Source organism: Manis javanica, chromosome 4, assembly GCF_040802235.1.
Source record: "Manis javanica isolate MJ-LG chromosome 4, MJ_LKY, whole genome shotgun sequence".
In the NCBI taxonomy this organism is placed as follows: Eukaryota; Metazoa; Chordata; class Mammalia; order Pholidota; family Manidae; genus Manis; species Manis javanica.
The window spans coordinates 138,379,727-138,393,606 of record NC_133159.1 but is presented as its reverse complement, the minus strand read 5'-3'; the positions used below and the strand labels follow the sequence as shown (position 1 = coordinate 138,393,606).

Below are 13,880 nucleotides of genomic sequence, written 5' to 3'. Positions count from 1 at the left end.
AAACAATTCCATTCACAGTTGCATCAAAAAGAATAAAATACCTAGGAATAAACCTAACCAAAGAAGTGAAAGACCTATACCCTGAACACTATAAGACACTCTTAAGAGAAATTAAAGAGGTCACTAACAAGTGGAAACTCATTCCATGCTCTTGGCTAGGAAGAATTAATATCATCAAAATGGCCATCCTGCCCAAAGCAATATACAGATTTGATGCAATCCCTATCAAATTACCAACAGCATTCTTCAATGAACTGGAACAAATAGTTCAAAAATTCATATGGAAACACCAAAGACCCCAAATAGCCAAAGCAATCCTGAGAAGGAAGAATAAAGTGAACCCAAGAATGGACTGACCCAAGAATGCACTAACAGTTACCAAAGGAAAAGGAACTGGGGAGAATGGGAGGGAAGGGAGGGATAAGGATGGGGAAAAAGAAAGGGGGTATTACGATTAGCATGTATAATGTGGGGGGGGGGGCACGGGGAGGGCTGTGCAACACAGAGAAGATGAGTAGTGATTTTACAACATTTTATTAAGCTGATGGACAGTAACTGTAATGGGGTTTATGGGGGGGACTCGGTGAAGGGGGGACCCTAGTAAACGTAATGTTCTTCATGTTATTGTAAATTAATGATAACAAAAAAAAGTAATTGTGCTAGTATTTGCTTTCATCAAAATCATTTCATAAATATATTTTCATGATGACAGAGGTGGCATTAGATTGTTTTCACAATACCCTATTTGCTTAATTCTAGTTTTGGTAGTGTTTTCTTTTTCTTTAAAATTGCTGACTCAATAATGAACCTTAAAATTAATGAGTTTGATATGTTAAGGTAATATACTTAAGTAGTAATTGCTTGAGGAATGATGTGGAGTTATGTGAAGACAGTTGAATTGTGGAAGGATTGCTCTCTTCTTTTGGGTACCTACTTGTACCTAAAGAAATTAGAGAAAAAGTTGGATAGTGAAGGAAAAAACTTTAGTAATTGCTTGGGAGAGACAAGGAAGAAGGATCAGGAATATACTTTATTCATTCATCCTTGGTCTGGAACTGTACAGATTGGTAGATTACTAGAAAACAGAAGATAAAACCAGTTTTACACAGATGAAGAGTTAGGCTGAAAATATTATTTCTAAATGTATCTTTATTCTTTTTACTTATTCTGTCATATACATTAGAACAAGAATCCCTAAATTCACTTGTATCCTTTAAGGTACTGAGGCTATATGTCTGTGTGTGTTTGGAGAAAGAATAATGGGTAGAAGATTTGGAGAAAGAGAGGAAAGACATTTGTTTTGAGTAGTAGTAGAATATCAGTTGTATCCAGGATTGAATGTTATGTTCCAGAATTCCTGAGCCATAAGTTCTCAGCAGCTGGTATGGTCTTAGGTGCATTGGCCCATTGTAAGTTACCATGTGCCTAAGGGTTTTGTCTATTAAAAATTGTCATTGCTTCTGGACTATTAATTGGCCCATAGATTTTCCTCTATTTTCTACAGTTCTTGTGATAAAAATAGAATACCTCATTTATATTAAAAAAAAATATGGTCTTAAGGTATTGCTATTTCGCTGGCTCAGCTGTCTTTATTACTGGCTCCTTTGACAGTTACTTGCCTCTAAAAATTATCTCAATTATGTTTCTCATTCAAGATGGGCAGATTGAAACACATAAATTTTTAGAAAAATGTAGTTGTCCCATGTACAGAATTCATAAATCTGTCTGATTTCAACTTGCATATTTAAAGTTTAATCTAAAGTTCCATCTCTTTTGCTCCAAAATTATCACTAAAAGAAAAACCTATACTATTTCAGTAACAGTGTTATGAGAGAAATATTGGTACTGTTTCATTTGTATTTTTAGCTCCACCTAGTGGCTCAGTTAAAGAGTGCTAATAAGTATCTTAGGTGTAGTTTTATTTCAATATATGAACTAAGGCCTTTATGTTCTACAAAACCAGGTAAAATGTTGGCATAGGGTTGATAGCATTGCCAGAAGTGCAGTGGAACTCTCATACATTGTTAGTGCATTTTGGAAAGCAATTTGGAAGTATATATTGATCTTTGAAAATGTTAAGCAAAGTATTTAGAGAAAAGAAATCCTGAATACAATAAAAGCAATATGCATAAATATGTTAATTATGGCATAATTTATAATGGTTTAAAACACCTAACCATCTAAAATAATTAAGTGCTCATGACCAAGCCACTTAAAATCTTACTCAACCATTTAAATGATGGCTATCAAGACAGTAATAATGGGGAAAAATGCTTATGAGGTGTTGAATAAAATAAAGACAAATCACACTTAAAGTGAATTGAACTAATGCTTATAGTGGCTATATTAATGTGGTAGATTGGTTGTGATGGTTTACATTATTTTGATAATGGACATGCATAAGGTCATTTAGTATTGAAAATAATAAAAGAAACAGTGGAATAAATCTACAGTGCTTTGAGTTGCTACTTGATTTTTAGGGCTCATGTTTACATTTCAAGTGAAGTGCATGACTATAAAGCAGTTTGGGGTCAGTCAGTTGGCTACTGCCAAGGCCGTGATACACCCATGGTATGATTTGTAAACATCGTAACATCTATATTTTCTGTACTTTGTCGCTTACTGGTTGCACAGATAAGAAACAGTCATCTGAAAATAGAGGTGGAACCAGAGAGAATGTTAGTTGTTTCTAGATGAATAATAATTCTGTTTGAAGATTGCTTTCAGCCTACAAATGAACCAAGAATTGTCCTCCAGGTCACCAACAGAGTAAGCCTCAGTTGAGGCTCACATGAGGTCTTACTGCAACTTTTCTTGTGCTTCGTTTACATTAAATTTCAGCAAAATGACAACATAACTATAAATGTTAAAATTCTATGTGAATTTCATACATGCATAAAAAGTGGCAGTATTTCCAAAGTATAAATGGGCTTTTCTTTGTTTTATCATTTCCTTTAATTTTTCCTGAATATTTCACTTAGTATCAACAACATGGTTGGTAGTTTTTAAATAAGAATTGACAATTGGAATATCTTATAGAACATTTTGAACTGAAAGTATTCACACAAAAAGATCACGTTTGATTTCAGAAAAGATAAGTTAGGAGAGAAGTCTCAGAAGTCTTATATTCAGTGCAACCACCCTTCTTCTTTACAGTAATAAGTAAGATATTTTTAAAGAAATGGGGGTTAATATAACCTATCACAAATCTTAGTTTTAATTTTTATTGACAAATATTCTGAGTTTCTTAAATGACAAAACTAATTCAGCAAACAAAATTGAAGCTGTGCTTACTAGATAAAAGTGGATAAGCATTAATGTGTTTAACATTTTTATCATGAGTTTCCTTCAAATAATATACAAGGCATTCGAATCAGTTAAATCCTCAGTACAAGCCTATCATTTATTAGGTCCTTTGAATTAAACATTCTTAATAAATGGATTTTTGAAATTTTAAAATAGAAAAAGATTTAAAAGAAAAATTTGAAGTTATTTAAATCCTTACAGATATATAAATTTAATTATATATGAATTGGGTACTTTATATGTAGATATTTAAAGAGTAGAAAAGTTATTTTACAATTTGGCAATTATAGAGAAACAAATAGAAATTAAAATGTCTTTAATCCCACCACTCAGAAGTCACCACAGTTAACCATTTAATACCTTTCCCTTAAAAGAAGCATTGTGTCTAATCTAAGTTCTCTTTCAACCTTCATTATGAAATGCCCTCTTTAAGCCTTTCTAACATTTTAGTACTTAGAGTTTAATAATTTTCAAATTCACCCTACCAAAGTCCTATTTGTAATTCCCCACACACATTTTATTATTTTGCATGCCTTTGCCCATGTTCCCTCTGCTGAAAATATCTTTCCCTTCCCTTGTCTTCTGGTAAACTTGTGCTGTTCCTTCAGAATCCAGTCTCTGTCACCCTCTCTGAGAAGACTTCTTTGCCCTACTCTTCTTCCCCTATAGAGTGAGTTACTCCATCCCTTTGTATTTCTGCTTCACCTTATAAATCTGTTATTACATCTGATCATATGACGTGGTAGTTTTGAATTTGCATGTGTTTCCATGCTCAACTGTGTTTTTTATAAAGGGCACTTTAAAAAATGACATATAAGAGGGGACTTGATAATATGGGTGAATTTTGTAACCACAATGTTGCTCATGTGAAACCTTCATAAGATTGTATATCAATGATAACAGTAAAAAAAATACATAAAAATGAAACATACCTGTTGAGCTAGATTTCTGTAGAGAACAATGACTATTGGTTTAAGTCCTCAAATATCTTGAAACCTAATTGAATATTTATTTACAAATACTCTTTATTTCCTATTTTTAAAAAACTTTGGGTCATGGAAATTTTCAAACATACACAAAAATATTAGTGATATTATTAAGAATTAGTACAATGAAGTCCCCAAATACTCATTACCCACTTCAACAGTTACCAGTATCTTGCTAATATTTCATCTGTTTCCCCACTCCACATGCAGCTTTTTAGGGGAGCAGAATATGGGGCAGAGTATCTGGAATATTTTAAAGCAAATCCCAGCATAGAATCACTTCATTCCAAACACAGATAAGGAAATAAGGACTCTTTTACTTTAACATAGTCATAATTCCATTGTGTTAACTAACAAAATTACAATAAATGTTTAAGATTACCTAATACTCAGTCCATACTTAAATTTCCCTTTGTATCTAAAAAATGTCTTCTTAGTTTATTTAGACTGGGGCCCAAACACGGTCTAGACATTGCATTTGATTGTCTTTTAAGCCGTTTGGTCTCCCCTGCCCTTTCTTGTATTACTGTGGACTGGGTCATTTGCTTTGTAGGAATTCTCACCTTTGGATTTGGCTGATTCCAACCTCATGGTGTCATTTAATGCATTGCTCTTTACTTTATATTTCCTGTAAACTGGTAACTAGATCTAGGGGCATGATTATATCTAAAAAAAATTTTTCTTTTAAAAATTTTTGTGAGGAATTTTCATAAGGGTTACTGTGTTACACTTCTTTGCATCACATCAAAAGATAAATAATGTCTAGTCCCACTTTGAAGTGATATTTGGTGAGTGGGTTCAGGTATTCTCATTCATTAACAAGTTCTCCATCAACTTCTTTCCATTGTCATTGACTTTATTATGTATTTTTTCATATTAGAAGAATTTATAGTCAGCCATATGTATTTGTTAGCCTGTGAGTTGTCCAGAACTGTTTGTGATGGCAACCCACTAATTTCTAAGTACACAGAGTGTCCTAACTTTCTAATGGAAACTTTATAGTTTTTGTTTGTTCAGTGCCTTCACTTACACTCTTAATCACTTAATGCTCTGATCTGTGTGGAATATGGTATCAGATGAGGTTCTATTTTTATTTTCTTCCAGATAGTTGGCCACTTGTGCCTGTGTTGTTTTTCCCACTAAATTAATTAGTGCTTTTGTCCTGCATTAAAAACTTACAAGCTTCATTCTGTTTCTGTTTTACTAATTGCTGGTTCCTACACCAATACCATATTTATTTTATTAGAGTGACATTATGGTATGTCTAATAAGGCTTGATTCTCCTTACACATTTTCTTTTTCATTCTTTTTACCTAATGGATTTAGTAGCCATTGATGATAATTGCCTTGATTTATTATTTTAATAGAGGTTTATTATCTTTGCTTTTAAGAACTTGATTTTATACATTTTAGCAATATAACTTATATATGATTCCTACAGTACATCTCTTTGATTTTTAAATGTACATCCTTTAAAAAAGCCTGAGTGGACATTTTATGATTCACTTTAAACCACAATAATTATTGCTTCTGTAGCTTATAGATTTTTTTAAGTAAATGAGCTTTCTTTTTGCTTCCCCCCCAAACCACAACAGATAGAAGAAGAGGTACTGACGTTTCAGGATGAATCTACGGAACGAATACAGAGCCTGCTGGTGCGTCGAGCAATACAAATGAAAGCTTTCAAGTCTGAAAGCGAGAGACTAGGTTTTAGTAACCTTGCCCCTGACGCATTCAGCCACAGCTCCTCCAGAGCTTCTGATTGGCCTCACAATCGAACTGGGGGTCCAGGACCTCACTCGGGGCATCCCATAGGTGGCCCACCACAAGCCTGCGGCCATCCAGTGCAAGGTGGGCCCCCAGTCATGGAGGTCACCATTCCGCGCCAATGCATTGGGTACCCCGAGGTAGCAGTATGGGAATTGGCAATGGCCCTCAGGCTCTGAGGCGGACAGCTGCTGGGGGATGGACCGAACAGGGCATGAGCAGAAGCACGAGCGTCACTTCACAAATATCCAGTGGGTCACACGTGTCTTACACGTAACTTAATAACTGAGAATGGCAGTTCCGCTGAGCTGGCCGCCACTACAGACATCATCCCAGCAGCCTCCTCACTTGGGTACTACCGTGTGGAAGCTGAGTGCATATGGTATATTTTATTCATTTTTGTAAAGCGTTTTGTTTTGTGTTTACTAATTGGGATGTCATAGTATTTAGCTGTTGGGTTTTATGTTTTTTGTTTTTAACTTTTGGGGAAATTTTATGAAAAGGTGAATTGGTATGTATGTGTATTTATCAAATATGCATGCACACACACACACATATAATACACGTAGTAAAAAGAAACTGGTTAGATAGGGTATTTTCTGAAAACTGCAAAAACCGAATTCAGCAGTGGCTTGAGTCATCATCACCTTTGGGCAACTCTATCCTAAGAAATTTGTGAAAAGATCTAAAGCCTTTCTCCGTATACCCCACCCAGGTTGTTATGAGCCACTCACAGCAGGCAGCATGTGCCAAAACAAGTTATTATGGAAACACACCTGTATTCCCTCACCAATGTATTTTGTTTATTAAATAAATGTATTTTGTCTGACTTTTGTTTATTAAATTGGCCTTGTTTCAAGTAGGAAAAAAAGTGGAAATCCATGGACATTAAAGGGTTGCATTGACTTTTTCAGAGAGAAGACAACCTAATTCTTTTTCTCAATGCTGCAAGTTTGTCAGGGACTTTTTTTTTCATCCATTCATTTGTACCTTCTTTGAGGCATGGTGAGATGGAGGTGCTTCGGGGGGTCACAAGTTTTGTGGGAATTGCTTCACAGCACTGATCTGGGTCCTCATCTTCAGTCCCATCCATACTAGTTGTGAGACCTTAACCACAGCTTCTCTGACCATGATTCAAAAGAAATAGGAAAACAGGTGGTTTCTGGCTGGAACAAATGAACCAGTGTGAGACTCAGCTGCCATACTCTGGTTCTCAGAGTGTGTGTGTCTGTGTGTGGGGAGTGTACAGTGGGCAGCCCAGGGCCCAGCCTGAGAGCCTCAGAGATGCCCATCTTCCAGGCCCTTCCCAACTTTGCAATGGAATTTATAACTGGGATGTCTGGCTCTGTAAGAACTGGAGAATAGATTCAGATCAGAAAGTAGATGCCATTTCATCATAGAGGTCTTTAATAGACTCGGAGAACAGGATCTAACTACTTTGACTGTTTCATTATATTCTAACAGACCAAATTAAAGTCTATTCACAGTCCCAGTCTTTTCATAGGGCACCCAGATAGGTACAACTTCTCAATTTTATCTCTGCAAACTAGTGAGACATACACATGAAATAACTTTGACCTTGGGATGAAGTAGAAACTCACCCCTCAGATGAAGTAGACCTCAGATGAAGTAGAAACTAAAGCCACATCTCCAGACTACCTCAGTGCTCTGTCCCCCACACAGGTTACTAATTGCCCTCTGGAAAATATCTCTACGTAGGTACCATTGATAATCAGGGAATTTTGAGCTTGCTGGCAAATTATCAGCCCGGAGCAGGAGGCCAGGTTATTGATTAAACAGAGCCGCTACTGGTTAATGTTGGGCACAGAGGCTAGATCTACAGAGGCAGCACCTAGAGGATGGAGGGCGGACATGGGGGGCTCTGCCAGCTCCACAGGCGGGCAAGCATGGCTCAGCACACAGAGAGCTTCACAGGACAGACAGAACATTTCTTTCTGGACATTCAAAAAATAATGACATGCCATCATTGCAGGGAAACTAATCTATATATAATTCAGAGGCAAACGAGTTGGAGAGAGATTTTTGTTCAGCGACCCTAGTGATAAACACTAGGGCAAGGTACTCTGATTACACAGGATGGCTGACAGGCTAGAGATGTTTATTTTTTGATGCATTGGTGTCTTTTATTGTTTGTTTTCATGAAATTCCATTTTTCAAACTTTTAGCTCTTCCTGGACACTTTAGTGCATGATTACTGGCTATTTTAAAACATCCTCTGGTCACTTTACGAGTTATTTTAATTAAAACCTTTATGTCATCTCCCAACTCCCAGGATCTGGATGAGGTCTGTGATCTGATCTTCAAGCCCATAAACCAACCAGACAATTTTATAACCCATTGAGCTCAATAGCATTATTTCAGTTCACCGGCTCTCAGATGAGAAGAGACCTTACATCTAATCTAGGCCACCTTATTTCCCCAAGTGGCAGTCCAGGTTGCATATCCCACCAATGATGTGGCACTTAAACTGCCTCCTGAAGCATTCATTCCATCTCCGGGCACCCAGATAGGTGCAACTTCTCAATCTTATCTCTGCAAACTAGTGAAGGTAGTTTCTGATGCTGTCCTTTGTGGCTTGGCTGTAGAATCACTGATACTCATTGGCATTGTTACCAAGTTCTACCAAAGTGACCAAGTATATCTGCTTCTTTAAGCAGGGAGAGGATTCATGCTGAAGTTCATTTCTAAAGAGAGAGATCTTGGTATTATTAGTAAGAGTGATTGACAAAGGATCTTGTGGTCTGGGTGGAATATGAGTACAGAGGAGCTTCTGACTCGGGTGGTTTTGAGGTTATATATATATATATAATCCAAGATGACACTTCCTGTGTCAGTCACTCTTTTCTAACAGTACTCAAGTCTTAGAAAGGATATCCACTCAAATGAGAGATGACAAATCTCAAAGCAAGGATCTGGTGATTTGTTTTTCATACTGCCATCTTTGGCCAAGCCACCCTGGAAACCTATGTATAAGTACATAAAATACTAAATTTTTGAGAGAGTTAAGTTATCACTTAGCAGCCTTAATGTGGATAAAATGAGAGTTCCTGCAGCCAGGATTCTCACCTGGCCCTGGTTGACGAGTTCACTGCACACCTGTGGGCAAAGATGACTGTTGACTCTATATGAAGAGCTCTTCCCAGTGTTCTGGGTGCAACACGGTGGCACAGCTGCAAGGCTGCAGGAGAGCAGAGCAGAGGCTGGAGTGGTGGCAGCGCTGAGGACAGAGGCCCGTGGGATGGCTGTGTGTGACAACTGTGCAGAGTGGCCCAGGGGACCGCTGTGTGGGATGAGTGTGCAGGCAAAGAGGCCCAGAGGATGGGTGTGCAGGCAGAGAGGCCCAGAGGCAGAGACTGACTTGCTACATGCAGACACACTCTGAGTGAACAGAACTTTAGTGACTGACCTGCCACCTGGGAATAAAGTTGGGAATAACCCTTTCACCCCAAGAATGTTTTGCTGTCAATTTCTTTGGTCACATTGAATCTATAGTGAACTTGCCAGGGACTGAACCCATTGGCAAGACACTTAGGTATCAGAAATCAGAACTTAGCAGAACTCAAAGAAGCCTGCAGAGGCAGCTGTCTGCTTCCTGCATTCTGATTCATTGGTGTAGACAGAGGACTCAGTCTCTACTTCGGAAATAATGCCTCCTTTAATTATGTCACTGGAGTGTTCCCCCTCACTGCCTGGAGGTGTTTATGAGTAATGAGGAGGCCAAGAGGTGGCAAATAAGGCCGGCGAGGATTGCTAAAGACTCACTACCTGGAAAACTCCAAGTCAGTGGTACTTTGGGTTTGTTTGTTTCTTGCTTCCTCAAACTTGTAGCTTACTCTGTTCAAGGAGGGACTCACATTATCTCAGAAAAGTGTAGCTGGGGTTTCTCTAACTGGTGTCATGTGATTTGCTATTAACCAAAGCAGAGCCAATTCAGGTGATTCCTTCACTGCTAGACTAAAGGACATGGTCACCCAAACCTGCTTGAATAGGAACTGTACTTTCTTGGCCAAAGGGGATTGAAAAAGTAGTGATGCCATCAAGCAGCGATGAGGAGATGAGAAAGAAGCAGCTTCCTGAGAGCCTGTGAGCCCAAAGGCCATGGAGGAGAAATAGTTGAGGGCTTAGGTGTTAGTGCTGTGGGTCCAAGGGAGTTAGTGGAACCTGGATGAGGGCTGTTCTGCTGCTCTGAGAGCTTCAAGACTATACCCGAAAAGGTATATGTTTTTGTACCCACCCCCTGCAAGCTTGCTTTTCTATGAAAAAAGAAAGGAAACCAACCGTAATTTCTCGACAATCTATTATCTTAAAGAATCACAGTTCCATGGTATCTGGCCTAGAGACATGATCCAGATTTAGTCCTTAGGGGCCCTTTCAGCAGGATGGGGAGGGGAGAGGTGAGGGGTGTTAAAACACCACAGGACTGCTTCCACTTTGCTGTCAGTTCTGAATAATCCTACAGTCCTGCATATGGGACAGGAGACCCTAATTAATGAAATCCCACTGCACCAGTAGCTGGGGGAAGGGGGAACCGAGTGTCATTCTTCCTCATCATGCCTTATGCAGAGGCTGCTACCCAGCAGTAGAATGGCTTCTTTGTATTTCTTTTTTTGTTATTTGTCCTGATCAGAAATGGTGAAAAAAAGTTAGGTGAGGAATGTGGGAAGGAGGAGCTTGGTAACTTTTCCAGGACAGAGTAACATGCTACTCAGAGTAACAACTGACTGTTATTTGCATTTCAATTTAGATTCTTGGATAGTTCATTTTCTTTTCATTTGCTCTATAAGAACAAGGTTAGGCTAAGATTATCCAACCCTAAAATTGTAACCTGAGGAATTCCCCATACCAAGCCTTAGGATATGGCTTTTGGTAAACATCTCACCTCTTTAAACTGTATTGCTGTTTGCGAGGCCAGGATAGAGCTTCCTGTCAAAGCAGGTGCCCTCTTTCTCAGTGACAAATTTAAACTTCATGGCAAAGCTCTTAGCTACACATGGCTCCAGATGTCCTAGTGTAGTGTTTAACGGCCTGACCCAAACTGGGGATATTGGTCTGTAATCTTCTTTTTCTTGTGATGCTTTACCTGGTTTTGGTATTAGAGTGATGCTGGCCTCAGAGAATGAGCTTGGGAGTATTCCCTCTTCTTCTACTTTTTGGAAAACTTTAAGGAGGTTGGGTATTAGGTATTCACTAAATGTTTGATAAAATTCAGCAGTGAAGAGGAGATTCTCAAGATGGCAATGTGAGTAGGGTGGTGGAAATCTCCCCAAACCATATATATTTTGAAACTACAGCAAATACAGCTATTCGAGCCCAGAAGATACAATACAACAGCCAGGCGACATCTACATCTGCGAGAACTCAGCATCTTGTTAAAAGGGTAAGATACAGGGATCACGGAAAGATGGTGGCATGAGTAGTTCAGAGGAAATCTCCTCCCAAAAACATATATATTTATGAAAATACAATAAATACAACTATTCCTAAAAGAGACACCAGTGGATGCAGTACAACAGCCACGATACATCTACATCTGTGTGAAATGAACATCACACGAAGGGGGTAAGATACAAGGCGTGGCCAGGCAGGACCCAAATGCTCCCCCACCCCAGAACCAGGCGGGAAGAAAGGAGTCAGAATGGGGAGGGAGTGAAAGTCCAGGACTGCTAAACAACCAGCTCTAGAAATCCGCACCCGGAATGCAGACACAAGGTGCATGGGGTGCTGGATATTAGAGAAACGGAAAAGTAAAACCTGTGGGCAAGTCCCCGCAACCAGCAACCCTGAGACAAAAGAAAAGTGAGCGCTTTCTGCAAGTCTTAAAGAGACGGGACCCCATAGCTGGACGAAGTCATCCCGGCACACTTAGCCAGCAGCTGGGAATCCTGGGGAACCAAAGGCACCCTAAACCCTGGGGAGGCAGCGCAGCTCTGAAGCCTCTCATGGCACTAAGCAGCCTGCCAGTCATTCCTCCAACTGACACGGACCCTGAGACAGGGGCCCAGTAGCGGGAGAGTGGCAGCGCATGCCAGGGACGGCGGCGCCGGAAGGGACCTGGAGCAGATCGCAATCGAAGAGCCCAGGTGTGGCTTGTGCACATTTGCGGCAGTGGAGCCAGAGGAGCCTGGTAGAGGCCCGAGCCCCGCGTGTACCTGCAGCAGAGCCAGAGGGAGCAGGCACACTCCCAGCAGCCGACTGGAATCCCAGCCCAATGCACAGCAGCCCGGCCCAGACCCAAAGGCCGCTGCTGGCACACAGCTGCCCAGCAGGGGCGCCACTATCATGGAGGAGCACACCTGGTGTGCCTGCCACTCCCCGCAAGGCCCCGCACTGCTCTGATGGAGACCCTGCCCACAGCAGCTTAGGGGACTAACCCGGTAGCTGCTCCAGGAGTGTGGGTAACTGACATGGGCAGCAGAGAAGGGCAAGGCATCCAGCAAGCAGGAAAGGACTTTCTTCTCCCAGCTGACACACCCGCAACCTGCCTACAGCCACTGTTATCACCATGAAAAGGCAAAAAAATTTAGTCCAGTCCAAGATAGTTCAGACAACACCTGAGAGAGGATCTGCAGAAGCAGACCTAACCAGTCTCCCTGAAAAAGAACTTAAAATAAAAATCATAAACATGCTGACAGAGCTGCAGAGAAATATGCAAGAGCTAAGGGATGAAGTCCAGAGGGAGACTACAGATGTCTGGATGGAGATTAGAGAAGTGAAACACACTCTGGAAGGATTTATAAGCAGAATGGATATGATGCAAGAGGCCATTGATGGAATAGAAGCCAGAGAACAGGAACGCATAGAAGCTAACGCAGAGAGAGATAAAAGGATCTCCAGGAATGAAACAATATTAAGAGAACTGTGTGACCAATCCAAAAGGAACAATATCCGCATTATAGGGGTACCAGAGGAAGAAGAGAGAGAAAAAGGGATAGAAAGTGTCTTTGAAGAAATAATTGCTGAGAACTTCCCCAAACTGGGGGAGGAAATAGTTGCTCAGACTACGGAGGCACACAGAACTCCCGAGAGACGGGACCCAAAGAGGACAACACCAAGACACATAATAATTAAAATGACAAAGATCAAGGACAAGGACAGAGTATTAAAGGCAGCAAGAGAGAGAAAAAAGGTCACCTACAAAGGAAAACCCATCAGTCTATCATCAGACTTCTCAACAGAAACCTTACAGGCCAGAAGAGAATGGCATGATATATTTAATGCAATGGAACAGAAGGGCCTTGAACCAAGAATACTGTATCCAGCACGATTATCATTTAAATATGAAGGAGGGATTAAACAATTCCCAGACAAGCAAAAGCTGAGGGAATTTGCTTCCCACAAACCACCTCTACAGGGCATCTTACAGGGACTGCTCTAGATGGGAGCACTCCTAAAAAGAGCACAGAACAAAACACCCAACATATGAAGAATGGAGGAGGAGGAATAAGAAGGGAGAGAAGAAAAGAATCTCCAGACAGTGTATATAACAGTTCAATAAGTGAATTAAGTTAGACAGTAAAGTAGTAAACAAGCTAACCTTGAACCTTTGGTAACCACGAATATAAAGCCTGCAATGGCAATAAGTCCACCACATCAACAAAAAGAAGGACAAAAACCACATGATCATCTCCATAGATGCTGAAAAAGCATTCAACAAAATTCAACATCCATTCATGATAAAAACTCTCAACAAAATGGGCATAGAGGGCAAGTACCTCAACATAATAAAGGCCATAAATGATAAACCCACAGCTAACATCATACTGAAGAGCGAGAGGCTGAAAGCTCTGAGATCGGGAACAA

General features: G+C 40.0%; 1 protein-coding gene across 1 annotated transcript in view; it reads left to right on the top strand.

The window, feature by feature from the left end:
- The window catches only part of LOC118969086 (serine/threonine-protein kinase TAO1-like), a 59,675-nt gene extending 52,833 nt beyond the window's left edge, over positions 1–6,842 (top strand). The window contains 2 exon segments of the mRNA XM_073236208.1: positions 5,888–6,148; positions 6,151–6,842. Of these exon segments, the coding sequence (XP_073092309.1) occupies positions 5,888–6,148; positions 6,151–6,336 (447 nt within the window). The 3' untranslated portion in view covers positions 6,337–6,842.
- The last annotated feature ends 7,038 nt before the right edge of the window (positions 6,843–13,880 follow it).